At 43.1% G+C, this 23966-nt stretch overlaps 1 protein-coding gene across 3 annotated transcripts in view; it reads left to right on the plus strand.

The window, feature by feature from the left end:
• Positions 1–754: 754 nt before the first annotated feature.
• Positions 755–23966, plus strand: part of ATRX (ATRX chromatin remodeler) — a 252284-nt gene continuing 229072 nt past the window's right edge. Inside the window, exons 1-2 of one of the 3 annotated variants that reach the window (XM_056540843.1) lie at positions 755–922; positions 1178–1264. In XM_056540843.1, the coding sequence (XP_056396818.1) occupies positions 1245–1264 (20 nt within the window). In that variant the 5' untranslated portion in view covers positions 755–922; positions 1178–1244. The other 2 variants (XM_056540841.1, XM_056540842.1) reach the window with 2 other exon arrangements.

Here is a 23966-nt window from a genome sequence, read left to right on the forward strand (position 1 = left end):
ATATTGTATATGTGAATCAAAATATTATTTATTTGTTATGTCTATTTTCCTTATAAGCAGAGTTTCAAAATTAAAAATATGAAAAATGTTCAAATTTTTCATGAAATTTTTTAATTTTTCACCAAGAAATGATGCAAGTATCGACGAAAATTTACCACTAACATAAAGTAGAATATTTCACGAAAAAACAATCTCGGAATCAGAATGATAACTAAAAGCATCCTAGAGTTATTAATGCTTAAAGTGACAGCGGTCAGATGTGCAAAAAATGCTCCCGTCCTTAAGGTGAAAATGGGCTTGGTCCTTAAAGGGTTAAAGAAGCTTAATTACTTTTTTTTATTGTACAAAATGTCAATATAAAATTAGTAACTTTTTTTTACATTTAGCCAAAAATCGGGACATATAAGCCCCGCCCGCTTACCGGGAGGGGAGATACATAAAGGCCGCCCTTTTGCAGTTGTGGTCGCAGGATTGTGCCGCCAATAATTCAGACTGAGAGCAAAAACGAAGGGGTAAGGGGCAAAAGGTCACATTGCCCTTCTCTAGGGAGTGTGGTAGGATACGGGGTGGTTCTGTGCCGCCTGAAGCAGCAGGGGGATCCCTATGCTGCGCACACACCAGATTTCCGCCATTGTTGGTAGCCAGGCTGTTCTCGTCTACCTATCACAGAATAGCCGGGGGACATAGAGTACGGCTCTGTCCTTGCACAGTAGAGAACACAGCGGCGTCTGGCGCCGCACGAATCAGGAGGGGAGGCTGATGACGTCACACCCCCTGGCAACAGTCGCCCTGTTCCGCACCGCGAGCCATTCAGAAAATCCTTCTGGCCGGGCGCTCGTCCAATCAGCGCCGAGCAGTGCGGGAGGGGAAGCGAAGCGCCAATTCGATGCGTCTCTCAGCTCCCTCCCCCGACAAGATGGCGGTAACTGCTTTGTTTCTGGTTCTTCGCCGAGTAATGGATCTGTGATCCGGGGAGGCGGGGGGAGGAGCGGGCAGGCCGGTATTGGAGCGATCCCCTGCACTATAGGGGGAGGGTGGCAGCGGCCGGGTCGTAGTGTTGTCCCCGCCGCTTGTCTGCTTACGTTAGTTCCGGCTTTACAGGCCTCGCCGCCTTCTCAGGAGGCGATTTTCACTTGTCTGTGTATTTTGTCCTCGTCATCCCCTCCCCCTCTTGCAGGACTCCCGGGGAATGGACGGGAAGCAGTGAGCGAGAGGCCGAGATACGCGACGGGCCTTGGAGAGAAATGACAGCGGAGCCCATGAGGTAGGCCGGGGCATGCGGGGGGTATGGAGCCGAGGGAGTGATGGCGGGCGGGCGGACAGGGGGCGCTATACACCGGGGCTGACCACCTCATTACTACTGCCCGCTGTGTGATGGCGACTCATCCTGAGGGGTTAATGGTGTGATCATTCGGTCACGTGGTGTTTTTAGCTGCTCTATTGCTGCCCAGGCTGTATGCTGGCACTGCCACTATGGGGCTGGTATGTGGAGCATCTATACATGACCACTGTGATCCTCAGGTGCTGAAATGTGGCACAGCCAGTGTGTACCGGGCAGACACTGTTTTTGGAAGCCAGTCACACCCCTTATTTTTAACAGGAAAATGTTGTAGGTGTTGGAAATAGTGTGTGACTTGGTGACTGGTTGTCTTCATAGATGCCATGCTCTTGAATGCAGTGCCAGAAGGCAGCCTGGCCATAAAATAACCTGGTCCATGTAGGGCTTTGTTCACATTACAGTATTAGTCTGAATAGAATCCCAGCAGAATATCCGCAATGGATTTTGCCTTGTAGCACCCAGCAGGTTTTCCTCAGGTCACATAGCGGAGTCCTGCAATGGAACTATGGAGGAGGTTTTCAATTCCAGCAGAATACTGAACGGTAGGAACACACTTCGTTGAAAACAGGAGGCCGAGCGGCAGACCCTATTCACTTCTATGGCCCAACCCAGTCACCCCTAGTGACTTCTTTCAGGACTTATCAGTCACCCTAGTGACATCTTTTGGGACATATGAGCTATTTCAAAAGCGCAACGTCCCCATCCTGAGTCAGCTTAAAATAGTTGATACGTCCTGAACAGAAGTCATAGGGCTGACTCCATTCAACCATAGAAGTGACTGGGGTCTGTTGCTCCCGTTAAAGGGGTACTCCACTGGAAAAAAAAAATTGTCAACTGGTGCCAGAATGTTAGAGATTTGTAAATTACTTCTATTAATAAAAATCTTTACTTCCAGTACTTATCAGGATTGGTTTGCTATGGGGTTTTACTCCTATTCTGGACAGTTCCTAAAACGGACAGAGGTGTCAGCAGAGAGCACTGTAGTCAGGCAGAATGGAAATTAAAAAAAGAACTTCTTGTGGATGGTACAGCAGCTGAGTACTGGAAGGATTAAGATTTTTTAATTTCCGTATTTATCGGGGTATACCATGCACCGGCCTATAACACGCACCCTCATTTTACCACGGATATTTGGGTAAAAAAAGTTTTTTTACCCAAATATCCATGAAAAAATGAGGGTGCGTGTGTGCGCGTGTATACCCCGATATACCCCCAGGAAAGGCAGGGGGAGAGAGGCCGTCGCTGCCCGCTTCTCTCCCCCTGCCTTTCCTGGGGTCTAGAGCGCTGCTGTCGGCCCTTCTCACCCCCTGGTTATCGGCGCCGCTGCCCGTTCTGTCCCCCTGACTATCGGTGCCGGCGCCGATAGCCAGGGGGAGAGAAGCGGCGCCGACAGCCAGGGGGAGAGAAGGGGCAGCGGCACCCATTGCCGGCGCCGCTGCCCTGTTGCCTCCCCCCATCCCCGGTGGCATAATTACCTGAGTCCGGTCCGCGCTGCTCCCGGCCTCCGTCGTGCGTCTCCAGCGTCGTTGCTATGCGCGGCGCACTGACGTCATGCGCCGCGCCGTTCAGCGCATAGCAATGACGCCGGGGACGCACGACGGAGGCCTGGAGCAGCGCGGACCGGACTCAGGTAATTATGGCAGGGGGAGAGAAGCGGGCAGCGACGGCCTCTCTCCCCCTGCCTTTCCTGGGGTGTATCGGCGTATAACACACACACAGACTTTAGGCTAAAAATTTTAGCCTAAAAAGTGCGTGTTATACAAATCTGCTTAACTTTCTAGCACCAGTTGGTTTAAAAACAGTTTTCCAGTGGAGTACCCTTTAACCGTATATGATTACACTATGTTCCTGCTACTATTAATTGTATCTGTCAGAACCCTGCTGAAAACGGGATGCCAATGGATACGATTAACGGCGGCAGGAGTGTCGTGTGATCGGACCTGAACATGTACAATTTCCCGCCTGAATCCTCCACGACAACCTCATTGTTCAGTAGGAATTTTAATTTCAGATCTTATTTCCGCGCTAATTTCACAGAAAAGTGCCAATTCAGCATAATTTGTTCCGTTTACCATGCTGCAGAAGGGGCACGGATCAACAAAAAAAAATGCATCTCTCTGAATTCTGTAGTGTGAACACACCCTGAGGGTACATTCACACATACATAATCTGCCGTGGAAATTCCGCTTGTGGATTTTCTACTACATCCCCATTGAAGTTGCGGAGTAGCAATATAATTCCCTGCTGAAACTTCCACTGTTCCAACAATGCCGGAAGACACAAGGAATTCCCCTTCCAACCAATCTAAAGCTGCTGCATCTGCCACTTATTGGCTGAGCGGGTACTTCCTTGTGTCAGGACCAAGGCCCAGATTGATCAGTCTGTTCAGGACAAGTCAGTGTGATTTTCACACAATTCATTGTACCAGATATGAAGGTTAAGCTGTAATTTGTTACTGTGGGCAAATCATACCAGTTTTTGTTTGAACAGACTGATAAATCTGATCCTAAGACTGGGAAGCTGTACAGTGGGAACAGGGTCGGTGAGGACATAACCCTGCATCCCAGACACTCATAATTTAAAGGCGATCTGTAGTGCAATATAACTTATCCCCTATCCGAAGGGGGGGATAGATCGCGGGGGGTCAGAGCGCTGGGGCCCCCCAGGATCTCCTGGATGGGGCCGCGGCAGTATGCCGGAAAGGGGGCATTCCGTCCCCGCATGGCGCAGCGGCCGACGCCCCCTCCATGTACCCCATAAAGATACATGGAGGGGGCGTGTCTGGCTTTCTGCTGTGGACGAAACTTCACTTCTTGCAGACTGCCGCGGCCCCGTCCATGAGATCCCGGGGGCCCCAGCGCTCGGACCCCCCCCCCCCTGCTATCTATAACTTATCCTTTGGATGGGGGACAAGTTATGTTGTGCTGGAGTACTCCTTTAAATGGCCACACGAGTTCCAATCAGTTGACGAATGATCGTTTGCCTGTTCTCTGGCTTATCAGTGCTCCTTTTACACGGGGGGGGGGGGGGGGGGGGGGGGATGTTTCTGCCCACAGAGATGGTCAGGATATAAAGTTAGAAAGTCTCCCCTCAAGTATTCCCCTGGGCAGGGAGCTATATTCACCTAGTCCTGTCTTCTCTGGCTGTTATCACGCCCTAAGCAAACGGAGCGGAGTGATCATGCGGGCCGTGCCAGGGCTGTCAATCACTCTAAGGGGGCGTGATTACAGGGCAACAAACAGGACAAAGTATAGCTCCCCGCCCAGGAACTTCTTACTTGGCTGGCGGGTGAGGTCTTCTAACTTCAAATCCTCACTATCCCTGTGGGTAGGAATGTTTCCCGGGGATGGTGAGGAAGAAGATTTTCCATATATAACGAGTTGCCACGTGAGATATATATTAAAATCTCATGACAGGTTCCCTTTAATGGAGAATGTGAATATCTACTTGCAAGATATGCTTTTTATTATATATTCTGTAGGATTTCTATATGGAAATTGACCGTCAGTTTATGCTGTAAGTTTTTGTTTTTCTAATCTTCCCTTTTAAGTGCTAATTTTAAAAATAATTCTGAAGTATATCTGTTTCCATTCTGCCCACTAGACATAAGGGAAGGGACAGACGTGCTTTTATTTTGCTGTGTTTGCTGCTGTGTATTCCTACCTATTGAAGTCAATGGGTAGCAAAATATGCAACTGATTTTGCTACCCATTGACTTCAATGGTAGGAAAATATGCAGCAGCAACATATGGCACGTGTGACCCCACCCTAAAACTAAACTGAGACTTCATGTTCTGTATAGATTACTTCCCAACACTGCCCCCCCTATAAGGGTGCATTCACACCACGTTTTTGCACGATAGTTCCTGTATAAGTTTTCAATGTGAAAACCGTAAGGAACCGTATTGAAAACTGTATGTACTGACTCTCCATTGAAAACAATATGCCAAACGATGCATCCGTTTGGCATTTTGAACGGTTTTGTCCGTTTTCTTTTTGTACCTAAAATCGTAGCCTACCACTTTTTTATTTTTTTATTTATTTTTTAAACACGGGAGTCCTGTATGTGCGTATGGTTCCATCTGGTTTGCACCCTATGGTTTTTGACTTTGCACATGTCTTTTATTTATTCTTAAAAAAAACGGATGCAACCGGACATCATTTTTCAAACCATATATAGTTTTTATCCATATACGGGTTAAAATTTGTACACACATTTTGATACAGTTTAGTCTGGTTTTGAGGAATCCGTTTTTTTTTTTTTTTTTTTTTTAATCAAAAACCTGATACGGGAACTGTATTGCAAAAATGTGGTGTGAATCCAGACAGGAGTACAGTAAAAGTTGACGTGTAAATAGAAAGCAGGTACATACTAGGGGTGTGAATCGCCAAGAATTTGGCGATACGATTCGAATCGCGATACCAGTGTGGCGATTCGATTATATCGCCATACCGTCTAGGTGACGATACATCGCGATATATCCCGATTCTGTCTCAAAAACAATGTCTTTTACACTTTTATTAAAACTTTATTTAATTTTTTATCCGCTTTTTTTTAGACTTTTTGGAGGAATCATTAGATTCCTCAGACAGATGAATAGTTGTATTGAACTCCATTGATCTGTGATCCATTGATAGAGCCTAGTCCAGCCGGGCTCTATCAATGTCAGAGCCACGGGACAGCAGGAAGCAGAGGTAAGCCCTCCGGCTACCTTCACAGTGGATCCCCCGCCCGCGATCGCGCTGCGGGGGGTTGCGATCTAGCCCACCAGGGAACATTCACAGATCCCTTTAGACGCCGCTGTCAGCTTTGACAGCGGCGATCTAAAGGGTTAATAGCCAGCTGCGACAATCGCCGCATGCTGGCTATTAGCGGCGGCCCCGGCTACTGAAAACAGCCGGGGGCTGCAGATTATGGAGCGAGCAGGAGTCCGGAGCCCGCTCCATACACCCCTCTGAGCGCCGCATGGCCCCCGGCTACTGAAATCAGACGGGGGCCGTAGAGTACAGAGCGGGCACGAGTCGGGGAGCCTGCTCCATACACCCAGAGCGGCGCTGCGTCAGATCCGTCCCTGCTTGCATGAGCCGGAAAAATTCACCTGCCTGGCTCCACAAATGTGGAATTTGTATCTCCTGACGCCCGGGGCATGCTGTTCTGGGCGTCAGGAGATACAAATTCCACATTCCTAAAAGGATCGCTTCAAAAATATTTTTAATCGATTCAGTATCGCCAAATGAAAAATCACGATAATCGCGCAAATCGATTTTTTTTTTTTTTTTTTTTCTTTTCTTCTTACAACCCTAGTACATACAGTAGCTGATGCTCTACTTCCTGCGCCATGAAAAATGACCACTGAGGTCAGAGAATGCTTAGTAACCTTTCCTTGTAAATTGGACAGGTTCTGTCTATTGTTGCCTCTGTCCATGGGTTCTGCTGTAAAGCACATCTCTAAATGCTCTTAAATAATAGCTCAGACAAGATGGCAGCCCCTAAATAATGTACGAATGGACCACGTGATCTGTCACTTGTGAGAGGCTGTGATTGACTTTTGTGCAGTGCCTTGTTTGTCTATGCTAGTGAGAAGCCATGATTTGCTGTTGAGGCCAGATGCACAGATCTTACTTTTGAGTAATCTTAACCACATCACATAATAAATGGTGCTGTAGTGTGAGCCTAACCACATAGCTGTGTGTGTGTGTGTGTGTGTATGTATATATATGTATATATATATATGTATGTGTATGTGTATATATATATATATATATATATATATATATATATATATATATATATATATATATATATATATATATATATAATATGTATGTATATATATGTGTGTGTGTGTTACAGCTCTACAGAAGGTCTAGGAGCACAAGTTACACTTGCGGCTCATAGATGTTGAATGATAAATCAGTGGTCATGCTAATGCAGGCCATTGACCCCTTAAATGCTGTCATCTGTGTGATTGTCACTATTTCCATTGTCTGACCTATTAAAATATAACCTTATTGATCCCTTACGGTTAATGATATAAACAGAATTGTAGATTTTTGGTCATCAAAATAACTATTTATATAGCGCACACAGATTCTGCAGCACTGTAAACTCAAATTGGTCCCTGTCCTCATTGGGACTCACAATCTAAACCTGTCAATATGTTTTGAAGTGTGCGAGGAAACCGGAGTACCCGGAGGAAACACAGAGAGAACATACAAAATCTTTACAGATGTTGTCCTTGGTGGTAATTGAACCCAGGACCCCCGCACTGCAGGGCAACAGTGCTAACCACTGAGCCACCATGCTGCCCATAATGAATATAAAGATCAAAAAGTCCCATGGATGTGAAATCCTATTGCCCGACGCACGGGACATGCAGTTCCGGGTGCCGGGCAGGTGAATTTCACTGACACATAGCCCTGCTTCAGGCTAGCAGAGCCGGACAGACAACCTCACGGTACTCAGGATGTATGGAGGGGGCTCCTGGCTTGAGCCTGCTCCATACCCGGCGGCCCCCAGCTGATTCCTGTAGGTTGGGGCCACCGCTATTAGCCCACCATGCGGCGATCACTGCAGGTGGCTATTAACCCTTTAGATCGCCTAGATCTAAAGGGACATTTTAACCATCTCTAGTGGGGTGGATTGCCCGGAGGGCTTACCTCTTTCCCTGGTTGCCATGGATCTGTATTTGAATGAGCCTCAATCAGGTGAGCTCAGATCACACAGATTGGAGTTCAGTAGAACTGCATTGATCTGTAAGAGGAATTGAATGATTCCTACTTATTAGTTATAAAGTTATGGGGGGGGGGGGGGGTCGGTCAGAAAAGGGTGATTGTAAGCATACTTATTTTAAGTGTTTTATTTAAAGGAAAACTGTCACATATTTTCTCCTGCACTATCCACAGGTATTGGTGGATAGTGCGGGAGACGCTGATTACAATGAGCCCTACCTTGGTCTGATCCGTGCGCTGGTCGCCCGCAATTGTAGTTTTAATCTCTGTGTATATCCTGCTGTAACTGGCAAAGGCGGGGCTTGTGCAGGCTAACGGACACTGACGTGAGCGCCGCTCATGAATATTCATCCCTCCCTCTGGTTAGGAGCGGCGAAGAGAGGGAGAACAGGAGGGATGAATATTCATGAGCGGCGCTGACGTCAGTGTCCGTTAGCCCGCAGAAGCCCCGCCTTTGCAGGTTACAGCAGGATGTACACAGATGAAAACTACAATTGCCGGCGACCGGCGCATGGATCAGACCAAGGTAGGGCTCGTTTTAATCAGTCTCCCGCACTATACACCAATAACTGTGGATAGTGCGGGAGAAAATGTGAGTTTTCCTTTAAAAAATAAATGTATAAAATATGGATTTCACTTGCCATTTTAAAGAAGTATCATAGGGGATAAGTTTTAGATTGGGGGGGGGGGCAAGCACTGGGGCTGCCATGCCACCTCCATATACATCTATAGGAGAGCCGTTCAGCAATTTTTGGCTCTCTGCTCCCGTAGAGCTATATAGAGGGGGCATGGCGGCAGGGGTCGTGGAGCGCCCCTTTGATGGAGAGCCCAGCGCTCGGACTCCTTTGGATAGGGGATGCATTTTTTTCATGATACTTATTCCTTTAAACAAGAATATAAGACAGATGAGCTGGATTTATACTGCGTTTTTCCCTATGTTTAGCTCGTATTTTGGGAAAGTTGCTGATGTACATGCTAACCTTTAGTGTGTGCTTCCAACGTTCATACATCAATGTACTGCAAAAAATAAAAACTGCCATTTCCACACATGGGATCTTGTTAACCTCATAACAACTTTGGCCGTAAACGTACGTCCTGGTGCTGTGGTACTTAACGCACCAGTGCATACATTTACATCCTATACATAACGTGAGTACCAGATCGGTGGGGTCGCGGTTGCTATCAGCAGCCAGGGACCTTCTGGTAATCGGACACTGGCGAGCGCACTGATGTCTGCCATCTGACCATGGCATCTGTGGCTGTGCGGCCATTTGAATGTGTGGTCGGATCGCCCGCAGCACTGCAACGAGGATCCAATCACACAAGATGGCGGGTGGCGGTCTCCTCACTTGCGTCCCTCCGTCATCCTGGTGTCTTCTGCTCTGGTTTGCAATAGAGCAGACCAGAGCAGTAGATAGCTGATAATATTGATCAGTGCTATGTCTATGCATAGCACTGAACAGTATTAGCAATCAAGTGATTGCAATAAATAGTCCCCTATGGGGACTATATACCGTAAGTGTAATAAAAGTAGAAGTAAAAAAAGAAAGTGACTAAGTCCCTCCCCAATAAAAATGAGAATTCCCCCTTTTCCCAAAAGTGTAAAAATAAATGAACATATGTGATAATGCATGCGTAAATGGCCAAACTATTAAAATATGTTAATGATTCTGTATGGTGAACGGCGTAAACGTAAAAAAAATAAAAAGATTAGAAAATGCATTTGGTTACATCACATCCCAGAAAAATTTTATAAGTGATCAAAAAGTCACATACGTAAATGTGGTACCAATAAACTACAGATCATGGTGCAAAAAAATGAGCCCTCGTACAGCCCAGTATATGAAAAAATTAGAAAGCTATGGGGGGTCATAAAAGTGACCTAAAACATACAAATTTTGTTTAAAAAAGATATATATTTTTTTTAATTGGTACAATAATAAAGCATGTTAATATGGGTATCATTTTAATTGTATTGACCTACAGAATATACACAACATATCATTTTTTACTGTAAACTGCACTGGGAAAAAACTAAACCTTCCAAAAATTGCAGTTTTCTTTCCCTACAAAATAAATTTTTTGATTGCGCCGTACATTTTATGATGTATCATTACAAAGTACAATTGGTCACGAATAAAAGCCCTCATATGGCTCTGTGGATGGAAAAATAGTCATGGATTTTAGGTGAGGAGTTAAAAACATAAACCAAAATAAAGCAGGCTGAGCCATTAACCCCTTATCTTGTTTTTCTGTTTTTGCACTTGTTTTTTTTTTTTCTTCCTTACCTTTTTAAAAATCCATATTATGGCTTATTTTTTGCGCCACCAATTCTTCTTTGTAATGACATCAGTAATTTTACCCAAAAATCTACAGCGACATGTGAAAAAAATAAAAAATCATTGTACGACAAAATGGAAGAAAAAACGCCATGTTGTCCCTTTTGGGGCTTCCGTTTCTACGCAATACATTTTTTCGGGAAAAATGACACCTTTTCTTCTGTAGGTCCATACTGTTAAAATAATACCCTACTTATATCGGTTTGATTTTGTCGTACTTCTGAAAAAAATCATAACTGCATGCAGGAAAATTTATACATTTAAAGTTGTCATCTTCTGACCCCTATAACTTTTTTTATTTTTCCACATATGGGGCGGTATGTGGGCTCATTTTTTGCACCGCGATCTGAAGTTTTTAGCGGTACCATTTTTGTTTTGATCTGACTTTTTGATAGCTTTGTATTTTTATTTTCAATTTTTTTTTGATGGTATAAAAAGTGACCAAAAATATGCTATTTTGGACTTTGGAATTTTTTTGCGCATACGCCATTTACCATGCGTTTTTAGTTAACAATATATTTTTATAGTCCGAACATTCACGCACACGTCGATACCACATGTTTTTATATTTTTTAACAGTTTTTTTATTTATTTTTTAATATGGGAAAAGGGGGGTGATTCAAACTTTTGTTAGGGAAAGGGTTAAATGATCTTTATTAACTTTAATTTTTTTACTTTTTTTTGCAATGGTATATCCCCCATAGGGGACTATAACATGCAGTACATTGATTCAATACACTGATCACTGCCATTGCATTCAATGGCAGGGATCAGTATCGGCGGTTGATTGCTCAAGCCTGGATTTCAGGCTTGGAGCAATCAATCGCCGTTCGGACGCGCTGGAGACAGGTGAGGGGACCTCCTGCTGCGTCCTAGCTGGTCGGGACATCGCGATTTTATCGCGATTGTCCTGCTCAGCCCAACTGAGCAGCCGGGATGCTCTTACTTTCAACTTTGATCGCCGCATCTAAAGAGTTAATGCTGGACATCAGCCCGATGGGCGATGTCCGGCATTAGCGTGGATCCTGGTTGCTTATAGCAATCGGGACCCACCAGATATGGGCATTATATATGGGGACGCGCATATGGACGTTCATAAACATCCATATGCGCTAAGGGGTTAAGGCCCCAAATGGGCTAAGTCTTTAAGGGGTTCAAATATATTTTAACATGTACCTGGCTGACAGGCGTAATACATTTTGGTACAGATCTGTACTGCAGTTTATTATACCTGCAATCAAAATGCAGATTCTAGTCTGAGGCAATATAATAAAAGTGAAAACTGCACAGTAAGGCTGGGTTCACAACATAATCTACAGAGCCGTCACTGACTGAATCAGTCTGTGTTAGGACTGTGTGAACATTGAAGTCTCCATAGACAGCAATATATACTGTTTGGAAAATGTTCCCAGGGAATGACAAAGATCATTATTTTGGCTGTGGAATTTTAGTGGAGGAAACTACTTAAATTCTGTAGTGTGGACTGTGCAGTGTAGTGTGCAGTGTGACACCAATGGGGTTCTGCTAAATCAGAATTTTGAGGATAGTGTGAACCCAGCCTTTGAATGTAAAAAAAAAAAAAAAATCACACTCCCCCTTCTTACCTATTAGATATGATATATTTGGAGTAAAAAATTTAAAGTAAATGCAAATGGTATTACCACGTCTGTCTCGTCCTGGGATATGCAACAGTCATTATTTAATCCCTCACAGTGAACGTGGTGTGTTTAAAAAAAAAAAAAAAATAATAATAATAAAATTAAAAATCAATTTATTTTTATACTGACTCTGTAAAAACGAAAGTAGCCACTCTGGCTAAGTAAATACTACAGACCAAATATAAATATATATAATCTCATTTCTTACCACCTCGTAAAAGTGGATTATAAAGCGATCTAAGTGCCACATATACCCTAAATTAAGACCAATGAAAATGCTAACTTGTCACGTCAAAACATCATGTACCCCAAGACCTCTACCTACATACTACCACTAAATGTCAATTTGAATTCTTTTGAAGGTTGCTGGTTTTAAAAAGGAGAAATGTATTTGTTGGTTTTTATATATTTGTATTTTACATACAAGCTTCTCGAATCCATTTCAGAACTTTACTGGTTCCTAAAGAAAAATCTGATTTTTTTTTTTTTATAATTTTCTTAATTAGCAAAAATCCTTTATTAGGGCTCCTTCACATGAGCAGATTTCTTTTCAAACCCGCAGCGGATCTCCAGTTGCGAGTTTTAAAAGGAACAGGGCCTCCGTGTGTTACCCGCAGCAAATAAAAATTTTTCCACAGAATCTCCGCAGTTGAAAATCCTCTGCAGACCCTATTGACTTTAATGGGGTTTATGGTGGATTTTAAACCGTGGAGATTCCGCTGGCGAAAATCTGCCGCGAGTAGCGCACGAAGGCCCCTTTTCAAAATTGGAGCGGGAGATCTGCTGCGGGTTTGAAAAGAGAACTGCCCGTGTTAACGAGCCCTAAGGGTACAATCACACTTGACTATTTTTGCTGCAGATCTGCTGCCGATTGGCTACTGCAGATTTTGCTGCTCATTGACTTCAGTGGGCAGAAAAATCTTTTACTCAAATTGAAAATACGCACAAGTATAAAAAAGTGTTTAACAAGTAATGCCAATAAAAAGACATAAATGTGACTTTTGGCTATCTTTCTTAAAATCAGAGGAGAATGCAAATTTTTCACTTAATGGGGTGCTCCCGGGAAGTTGAGAAAATTGAGCATGCCCCAAAACCACCCCAATACCTGTTGTGTCCCTATGTAGTACTGCATCTGATTTTACTAGCTCTTGTGGCCCCTGTTCTCTCCTAAGTATTCTCTTTCCATGCTTGCAGCCTAGACTACAACTCCCAGCAGTCAGTGCGGCTCTGTGTAATGGATGCCAGCCAATTGCTTTAACTATCTGTATGCATGCTCTGTTGTCAGCATCAGTCTTTTTCTTTGAAACTCTCCTCCCCTCCCCCCCCCAAGCAATAACTCATGATATGCTCTGAATGGCAGCAGTTAGTGATAAGATCTACAGCAGGGAAAGAGCAGTGTTATGTACTGAGGAGACTGGGCTTCTCTGCCAGCTTAATCCTCACACAGAAAAGGGAGGCAGGCGAGGTGTGGCTGTGAAGACAGAAATCACATGGTGTTTTCCAGGAGGGTGGGGGCTAGTCTCAATGAGGGCTTTGCACAGAGACAAGCAGGATCTGAATATGACATCTTTCTCACTCCCTGCATGTCAGTGACCGCTGAAAGAGGAAAACTGCTCTATATACCTAATGAAATATATTGAGCCAAAAAAGGTTGGTGAGAGGGAAAGAATGGACTAGTTTTCCGGAGTACCCCTTTAATCTTGGGTGTTTTACTAATGGCACAAAATGCAATGGCCCAAATGTATCAATCTGACACAATTGGTATGATTTCCCCAGAGCAACGAATCACAGTTCATACTTAATTTTACCAGAGCAACATGAGAAATAGAATCTGAGCTGTGCTTAGTTGCTATGGCTAAATCAGGTAGTTTTTTTTTTCTCTCTCCAGATTTATCACTCAGAATCGCTTGGATAAGTAAAAGCATCCCAAAGTTATTACCACATATAGAAACACATGTCACATTTGAAAAATGGGACAAAGTCATTAAGGCCAAAATCCTGCATACTTGGGCTAGGTTCAGACGACAGAATCTCTGACCAGAAATATTCCACCAGAGATTCCGTGGGTGGCTGGCAGACATTGCCATCCTGATTAGAACACTGTGTATTCTGCCAAACAAGTGACTGAGATCATCCTTAAGGGGAACTCTGGTACTTAACAACTTATCCCCTATGCACAGTATTGGGGATAAGTGATTGCGGAGATCCCAGCGATCAGACACTTATCCCCTATCCTGTGAATCTACTGCACGACTTACTGGCTCTCCCCATGCATGGAGCAGTGTTAATTACCGTACAAAGGCAAAGGAATTTCATTGGCGTGGAGCTCTGCTGCTGAAATACCATTGTGTGCACAGTGAAGCAGAATCCCACTGACAACAATGGCACTCTGCTAAAATTCCCAATCAAAGTTTAAGCTCTGAATTCCGCTACAAAAATTCTGTAGTGTGAACTTAGTTTAAGGCTATGTTCACAATTTGGAATGTCCGCACGGAAAATCTCAACATGCCAGCACTAGGACTGCACAGGAATGCGCCATTCTGCGGGCAGGGAAATCTAATTTTTTCTGCGCACAGAATCTCTGTGCAAAATTCCAATGCAGAATTCCGAGGTGTGAACTAAGCCTAAGGGGTTAAAACTGCTCAGTGTGAGAAAAACACAGGAATGCCTGCTCAGTTAGGTTGAGATGTGACTTAGCTAGACAAGCCAATTTAATTTTACACTTTACACAATTACACTAAGAATGTTGGTGCAGAGAATTCAATCTTTAGTGGCCGCCAGTAAAACAAGTCAGCGCTAGGATCACTCGGTAATGTGCTGTCTCTATAGAAGACAGTACGCTCAGAAATGCACTAAAGGAAATCTGCAGCAAAAGACAACTTATCCTTTATGTAAAACTAGCTGAGTACCCGGCTTTGCCCGGTTTTTCCTTCCTAATCCTTGTTGGAGGAAAATCAACAAAGGAGGAAGCTTTTGACTTCAAATCCCATCGCGGTGATAGGACTCAGGACCCCCGGACAGGCAGGGGGAGAGAAGTGGGTGGCAGCCTATGGCACCACAAAAGCCACCTGCAGTGCATTGATTTAAAGCGCCCGCTTTAAATCAATGATCTGCAGCGGTGTCGCGGGGGGATAAATAGCCGATAACTTATACCGGAATATCGTTATAAGTTATCGGCCCTAAAAAAAAAAAAAAAAAAGATATCGGTCGATCCCTAGTACATTGTAATTACATAGCTCATTCTATCACCAAATCTACAGGGAAACAAAGAAAATATTTGGGGGGGGGGAAATTTGAAGAAAAATTCCCGGGTTGTCTGGGAAATGAATTTTTGATATGACTGAAGTGTTACAAAAATAAGATTGGGCATGCTTTCCTGCCCTGCAGCTCCCAGTCTAACATCAATTGGTTTGTTAGTTACTGCTTCTTCCTGTCCCAGAGAAGCTATCTAGGCAGAAACTGCTCTACCAGTCATCCAAGCTCGCTGCTACCAGGGATTGGCTGAGCTAGCAGCTCTTAACAGGTATCAGGAAGAAATGGTGAAGAGAAGGAACCAGATTAAGGCTGCATTCACACCTCGTTTTTTACATACGGGTGCCGCATCCGGCTGGGGGAGGGGAAAACCGGGCACTCCCATACCCCAGCCGGATCACCCCCCTGACTCCATTTACTTTAATGAGCCGACCGGAGTCAAACGGTGACTCAAGTCGGCTCAGTTTTGACCCGTATCTGGTTTTGGACCGGACCTAAACCCGTACTATACTACAGTTTTAGGTCCGGTCAGGAAACCGCGTACGGGTCGGCTCATTAAAGTAAATGGTGTCACGGGCTAATCCGGCTGGGGTACGGGAGTGCCTGGTTTTCCCCTTCCACAGCTGGATCCGGCACCCGTATGTAAAAAAACGAGGTGTGAATGCAGCCTAAGGCTGGGTTCACATCATGTTTTTGCCATACTTTGCCATACATCGTTTGTCCAATCCATCGTATGTTGAGGGATTCGTGCAATGTAAAAGTGCATTAAATACTCACCTGTCCCCGTCGCTCCGGACCATTTCCTCACCGCTCCCGATGGGGTCCCGCTGCTCTGGCGTAGTCTTCTGGGTCCTCCGGCGTCTTCCGCATCTTCACCGGTGTCCGAGCCTCGCTTTCTGGTGACGTTATTACGTTGTTGCGGCGTGCGCAGCTACGTAATAACGACGCTGGAAAGCGAGGCCCGGACCCCGGAGCAGCAGGGATAGGTAAGTGAACCTGCTGGGGCACATTACACTGCTATCCGACAGCAGCTTAAGCATTTTGCGGTGCCGGATAGCAGTTAAAGCGATGGCCCCAACATATAAAAGCATCGTATGTCGATTTGATCATATGTCGGGGGCCATCGCATGTCGGGGGGGGGGGGGGGGTTTACTGTATACTTTTTTTTTAAAAGTGCATACAGTTCCGTCCGTTTTTATAAAAAAACAAACGTTTGATTTGATAATTTTGTCCATGTTAACCTGTATGCGGTTGCAGTACGGTTTTACAACCAGTCAAAACCGTATGCGCTTTTTTCCCCGCACCTAAAACCGTGGTCGACCATGGTTTTAGGTCCGGTTGTAAAAGCTTATACGGGGAAAAAAATGAGCCGACCGAACGTTTCACTCCGGTCGGCTCATTGAAATTAATTACATATGGAAGTGCATAGAAAGGCATACGGGAGCGCAAGTTTTTAGCTCTCCCCTGCCGTATGTGCTCCCGTATGGGGATTGGGAGCTGTAGTGGTCATGGTAGGTGATTATTAATTAATTTTTATTCCAGGATAGGGTGGTAGGGTACAGTGTAAACTCCTGTTATATTTATGAATTGTTGCTTCTGTGATAAGCAGATTTATCCAAAAACTGATAGTGTCTAACTCGGGGTCCCTGTCACCTGGTTTTTGAAGTCATATGATGAAAAATCATTAGTTATCAAATATCCCTCTCTTAATTTCTGTTTAAAACCATTAAGCCATTGCCAGATGTTCAGTAGCTCTTGGAAGGTAGAATTTCTGTACAAGGGGAAAGTACTGGTTGGGACTGAAGCTGGAGGTATTTTAAGGAAAGCAAAAATAAAAAATTTCTTGGGTTACAGAAGCTTTGTTTTAGTTATGTTGCCAAGATCTGTTTTGAGTCTGGGTGTGATTGAATCTGACTTTTTCAATTACCAGCTGTAAGTTTTATTCCCTCAAGGACACATGCTACAAATGATGGCACGGCAGTGATTAACTTCTCAAACCGTACATTTACGGTGCAGCTATATAGCTAGCACAGGAGCTGTGCTCACTTCATAGTCTTTCAGTAGCTGGGGACTCACCCCTTATGGCAGACATATGGGATTACCTTATAGATGCTGGTATCAATGCAATCACGGCATCTATAGCGAAAATAGACTTTCTTTTGAAGTTTTGGGGGGGGCTCTTAGTACCCCTGCAGTGTGATTGTGGGGGTCCGATGATTGCAGGATCCTGTGCAGCCTGCAAAGTCAGTCTGTACAAGATGATTGCCTATTGTGATATTACATTGAACTGAACAGTTCATTGCAAATAGTCCCCAGGGGGACATGAATCTAGAATAAATTACACTATTGACGACTGGTTGCTCAGAATCCAGCACAGACCAGAGGTCGCTCCATACAGCAGATTACGGGGCTCCCAGCAGCCAGATCCCCCTGCAATCAGACATCTTATCTGATGTCTAGGTGCTGAGTGCCCCTTTAAGGCCAAAAGGAGCTGTGTCTTTAAAGGGGTTCTCCATCCCGAAACATCTTAACCCCTATCCAAAGGATAGGGGATAAGATGTCTGATCATGGGGTCCCAAAGCTGGGGACCCTCACAATCTCTCATGCAGCACCCACCTGTCACAGCTGCATGGCTAGATCGCTCCGTGTCCCAAGGCTCGCATCATATAGGGCAGGTCCCGGCTGTTATCAGCAGCCAGGGACCCGCTGGTAATGGCGGACATCAGCAATAGCGAAAAAATATTAAAATAAAGATAAAAATCCCTTCCTCCAATAGAAATGTAAAATGTCCTTTTCCTATTTTACCCCCCAAAAATGTAATTTTTTTTTTAAATAAACCTATTTGGTATCACCACGTGCGTAAATGTCTAAACTATTAAAATATAATGTTAATTATCCCGTATGTAAAAAGTGAAAAATTGCTGCTTTTTTGTCACATTTTATTTAAAAACAATTAAAACACTTTTAATTTTATATACACGTGGTATCAATAAAAAGTACAAGTCACGCCGCCGAAAGTACTTCGGCGCTAGGGTCGCGGGCACTAAGCCGTCACCATTGACGGCTATGCAGTGCTCGCGGAATCCGTGCAAAGAATGAACATGTTCTTTCTTTCCGCAGTGTGAACGGGTCTCGCGGAAACCCGTTCACACCGCGGAATTCCGCCCGGAAATTCCGCGGGAATTCCGTAGTGTGAACGGGGCCTAATACAGAAAAATGAAAGTTATAGGTTGTCAAAACAGAAGGATTTCAAACGTACTAATTTGGTTAAAAAGTTTGCAATGTTTTTAAGCGCAACAATAATAATGCATGTAATCATGGGTATCATTTTAATCGTATTGACTCACAGAATAAAGAATATATGTAATTTTTTATTGTAAAATGTACTGCATGTAAATGAAACCTTCCGAAATTAGCAAAATTGTATAATGTACACAAATAGTATTTTTTTGGTTGCATCTTACATTTTATGGTAAAGTGAGTTGTGTCATTACAAAGGACAACTGGTCGCGCAAAAACTAGTCCTCATACTAGTCTGTGGATAAAAATAAGAGTTATGATTTTTAGATGGCGAGGAGAAGAAAAATGCAAAAATAGAATTGGCTTTGTCCTTAAGGTCAATATCGGCCTGGTCTTTAAGGGGTTCTAGAAAACTGTATTTGAAAATTGCTCAACTAGGGGGTCCACATACCTCCTTGGGCACTGACGTGTCCCACAGCAGCATCTGCTTATCCAAGGCTCATGGACAAGAGATGGCTGATGGACAATGCTGCAGGAGGAACACAGCTTGCAGCAACACTGCTGTAACAGAGGTTTACCAAACATGTGCCTCCAGCTCTTTGAAAAACAACTCCAAGCATGCATGGACAGACAAAGAATGTCTGGGCATGCTGGGAGTTATAGTTTTGCAAAAGTTGTAGCCGCACGGCTTGCAGCAACACTGCTGTGGAAAAGTTATCCAAACGCACTACCTCAAACTATTCCAAAACTACAAGTCCCAGAATTACAGGACTGTCAAAGGATGACACATATGAATGATTGGAACATATGGAACAGAAAGAAAAAGTTAAAAACTACTTTTAGCACTAAATCATACACTCCTCATATTTTTTGTGGTGATAGAGTGCAGGCAATCTCCAATAATCATATTCCTCCTCCCTGTATAACATGTACTGCATAAATCCAGAGAGAAAAGGGTTACAGAGCAGAGTGCAGTGATTGGTTTACTGCCAGGCTCATGGCATGAAAAACGGGCAAAAAAAACAGATGTTAGCTGTAAATCAATGAGAAATCACAAAATTCTTTTTCACTTGGCGTTTTTTTTTTTTTTATCCTTGGCGTGTTTTCTCTTTTTTTTTTTTTTAATTTATTTAAAAATTTTTTTTTTTTTTTTTTTTTGGGGGGCGTTTTTCAGCTACTTGATGGTTTTGCAGAATCGCAGCTTGTTGAGCCTATAGCCAAGAAAAACGCCATGGGGTTTTAACTTTGGTGTTTTTGCAGGCGATTTGTTATTCTCTTTTGGACTGTGATGGAGATGCCATTTTTTTTTTTAAATAAAATTTTGTAGGGTAACATAAAAAAAAGATACGGTAGTGATGGAAAAAATTGTATTAATAAAAATTTTGTTATAAAAAAGATAAATTTCGTTAAGTTTTTAAGCAGGGATCAATGTGTGGGCAGGCAGGGCATTGTGTGTGTGTGTGTGTGTGTTTTTTTTTTTTTTTTTCTTTAAATTTTTTTAGGTGGTACTACTACTCCCAGCATGGAACACACTGTTCCATGATGGGAGTTATAGTACCTATATTAATTCAGATCACCTAAGTCTGTTGCGATCCTTCTGTATAATGTATAGATGCGGCCGCTTTCCTATGGTCCCCTGCACTACCGTGTATATACACCTATTCATATTTCCCGCAGAGAGCTGTGATTGGCCAGATGGTTCCAGCCAATCGCAACTCTCTGTGGGAAATATGAATAGGTGTGTGTGTATATATACGTCAGTGCAGGGGACAATAGTAGAGCGTCCGGCTGCATCTATACATTATACAGGAGGATCACAGCGGGTGTCCGGAGTGACACTTGCTGCGATCTGTCTATTAATGCAGGTACGACAACTCCCAGCATGGAGCAGAGTGTGCTTCATAATTGGAGTAGTAGTACCTGCAGTTAAGGACAGATCACATCGGGTATCATTCCTGGCATCCGTTTTGATCGTCCTATATATTTCAGAGATGCGGAGCGGCTTTCTCCTGCACTCTGCATCTCTGCACTATAATCTGACCAGTGATGTGAATAGAACATCAATCCTTCATATTTCCCGCTGAGAGCAGTGATTAGCTGCAATCATCCGGCCAATCCCCACTCTGGGCGGAAAATATGAATATAAATGTTCTATTCACATCACTGGCCAGAGTACAGAGCAAACAAATGGGCCAAAAAATGCAATTTCAACTCAAATGCAGAAACGTCAGACGTAGGAAATTGCAGTGGCGATTTTTTTTTTTTCAATTTTTTTAATTTTTTTCCCCAGCATTTTATTCACTGAAAAATAAAAAATAAAGTGGAATTCTAGCCTTGGGGAGTCAGTTTTTTACACAGTACACCTTTTATGGTAAAAATGATTTATATTCTGTAGATGAATGTGTTAAAACTACCCAATTTATAGTTTTTCTATTTTACTACTTGCTAATTTTTTTTTTAACAATATTGATATTCACAGGGGTGTGGAAATTTAATTAAAAAAAAAACTTGTCCACGGGACCAAAACGGAGCAAAATCTACTTGTCCTTCAATGACAATCCCCTTCTCTGGGTCAATTTTTGCTTTTACACTTGTTTTTTTCCTCTTCGCCCTATAATAGCCATACCTACCTACCATAATGATACCTTTTTCAATTTTTCAATAACATATATTCTCCGAACCAAAGATAGATAGATAGATATTTGGTGAAATTGAAATAGTAAAAGATAATTTGTATAGTTTTTACTAATAAATAAAAAAACTGAACTTTTTCAAAAAATTTATTGCCATTTTTTGACCCATGTTAGTTTGTTTATTTTAATTTTTTTCGCATACCAGGCTGTATGAGGGCTCATTTATAGTGCCATAATCTGTTTTCTGTATCTTTACCATTTTGGTATATTGTTCTGACTTTTTTTTAATCGCTTTTTAAAACATTTTTCTTGGATACATTGGATACTTTTACATTTACATAATTTACCATATGGGATACATAATGTAATTTTCATGTAAGTTTGTACAGTTACGCATGTAGCGATACTAAATATGTTTACATGTATTTATATAGGAAAAGGGGGGTGATTTGAACTTAACATGGAAGGGGTTAACGGTTTTGTTTTTCTGCATTCAAGGATGTATGGGGGCTAATTTTTTGTGCTATGATCTGTAGGTTTTATCGGTATCATTTTCTTTTTGCTGAGACTTTTTGATTATTTAATTTTTTTGTGATTTTAAAAATCAGTACTTTTGGTGTTTGTCTTTTGACGTTTAACGTTCGGGATCATAAACATTTATATTTTTAATAGTTTGGTAATTTCGCATGCAGCAATACCAAATGTTTTTATTTTTTTTATTTTTTATTAGGGGAGGGATTTTAAATATTTTTTTTATTTTACACTTAAAGGGGTTCTCGGGTGCTTAGACATCGTATCCCCTATCCAAAGGATAGGAGATAAGATGCCTGATTGCGGGAGTCCCGCCGCTGTGGACCCCCCGGGATCTTGCACGCGGCACCCCGTTTGTAATCAGTCCCCGGAGCGAACACTCTGTGGGGACAGCTATCACGACCCCTCCCATAGACTTGTATTGAGCGTGACGTCACATGGGGGTGGAGGCGTTACGGACTGATTACGGACTGGTTCTAGCTCCCCGCAGTCGTATGCAGTCCCGTATTGCCTAAAACGTGATGTGAACCCAGCCTTAGCCAGGCTACATCATTGGATCAGCGATAGGAGGCAGAAAAGGGGGCCCTCCTCTGCTGTTTTAGCTCACGGATTCCCCACAATTTTGTTGTGATTTTGCAACGAATCGCAGCTCAACTTTAATTTCTGACATTTCTGTGGAAAAATGAAAGCGGATTTGTGGCTATGGACCAATCTGACCATTGGAGGCAAATATCAGTTTTGATAAATCTGGAGCTATTATATTTGAGTTATGGACCCCATACTGTACCTCTGTCCCTCCATTTTTACACAATTTTTATTTTCACTGGTTTAGCTTTATTTTCAGTGTTTTGCAAAGCCCTGATCTCCTTTTAACCCTTTCTACTTCAAGAATGATGATACCGTTAGACTTTTAATTTGAACTCATTGTCTGTATTTACTTCTTCTGAATGGACCAGACACGTACAAGGGGGTACTCGTTGCCCTCAAGGCCCTTTTCCCAAGAGCAATTATCCTTTTTAACAGGCCCATGTCTTCCTATGTAATAGTGTTAGTAATAATCCATACTGGAAGCGATCCCCATTCAGGGATGTGGAAATTGTATCGCCCGAAGCCCAGGACATGCAGTTCCGGTCCCAGGCAGGTGAATTCTTCAGGCATTTAGCCCTGCTTTGGGCATGCGGACAAGCTCCCATATCTGCTGGGGGCCCCTTAGAAGAGGTCGGGGGGAGGGGTTTCCCAGCGGTCAGGAGAAGTTATTTTGCTCTGCAGTATTCCATTAATGGGGAAGACTTACTTATCCGGGGCCCTATACACCTAATGAGGTGACATACTGGTCTGCCTATCAAGTTTTGATAAAATACCTTATTTACATACTATTTGGGTTAAAATTATTTTGTACCAGGACAGGTGGATTTTTGAGGGGCAAGCAGATTCTGCTCCGTTTTAGTCCCTTGGGCAAGTAGTTTTTTTTTTTTTTTTTTTTATTCCACATCCCTTCCATTAGTGGTCAGAACATTGTCTACTACTGACATTAGGACTGTTTTCTGCATTTATGTATTTAGTGGGACTCAAATGCGTGATTACTTAAATAATTGTGTGGAAACTGATCTGAGTAAAGTCACAAGTTGACTACATTTAAGATGTTAAACTGAATCTTAAGATATGATATAGGGGGAAACTTATTAAAACCTGTCCAGAGGAAAAGTTGCTGAGTTGCCCATAGCAACAAATTAGATTGCCTTAAATTTTTTATAAGGCCTCTGAAAATATGCAATCTGGTTGCTATAGGCAACTCAGCAACTTTTCCTCTTCACAGGTTTTGATAAATCTCCCCCATAATCTTTGCCACATCTGTATTGTTGGCACAATAGAGGACAGTGCACTGTTACAAATGGATCTGGATAAATTGGAGGTTTGGGCTGGGAATGGCAGATGAGGTTCAGCACTGATAAATATAAGGTTGTGCACAAGGGGAGAAAAAATCCGGGCTTGTAATATGTTTTAAATGGGGGGGGGAAAATACTGGGAACTACTAACATGGAAATGGATTTAGATTATCGACAGTAAATTTAGCTTTAGTAACCTGTCATACAGCTGCTGCCGAGCCAAATAAAACCATTGGGTGCATCAAAAGGGGCATAAATGCAAACTAACAACAAGAAAATAACTAGAGATGAGTGATGTTAGTGATTCGATTAGTCACAAACTTCTCGGCTCGGCAGTTGATGACTTTTCCAGCTTT

This window comes from Hyla sarda, chromosome 9 (genome assembly GCF_029499605.1).
Source record: "Hyla sarda isolate aHylSar1 chromosome 9, aHylSar1.hap1, whole genome shotgun sequence".
In the NCBI taxonomy this organism is placed as follows: domain Eukaryota; kingdom Metazoa; phylum Chordata; class Amphibia; order Anura; family Hylidae; genus Hyla; species Hyla sarda.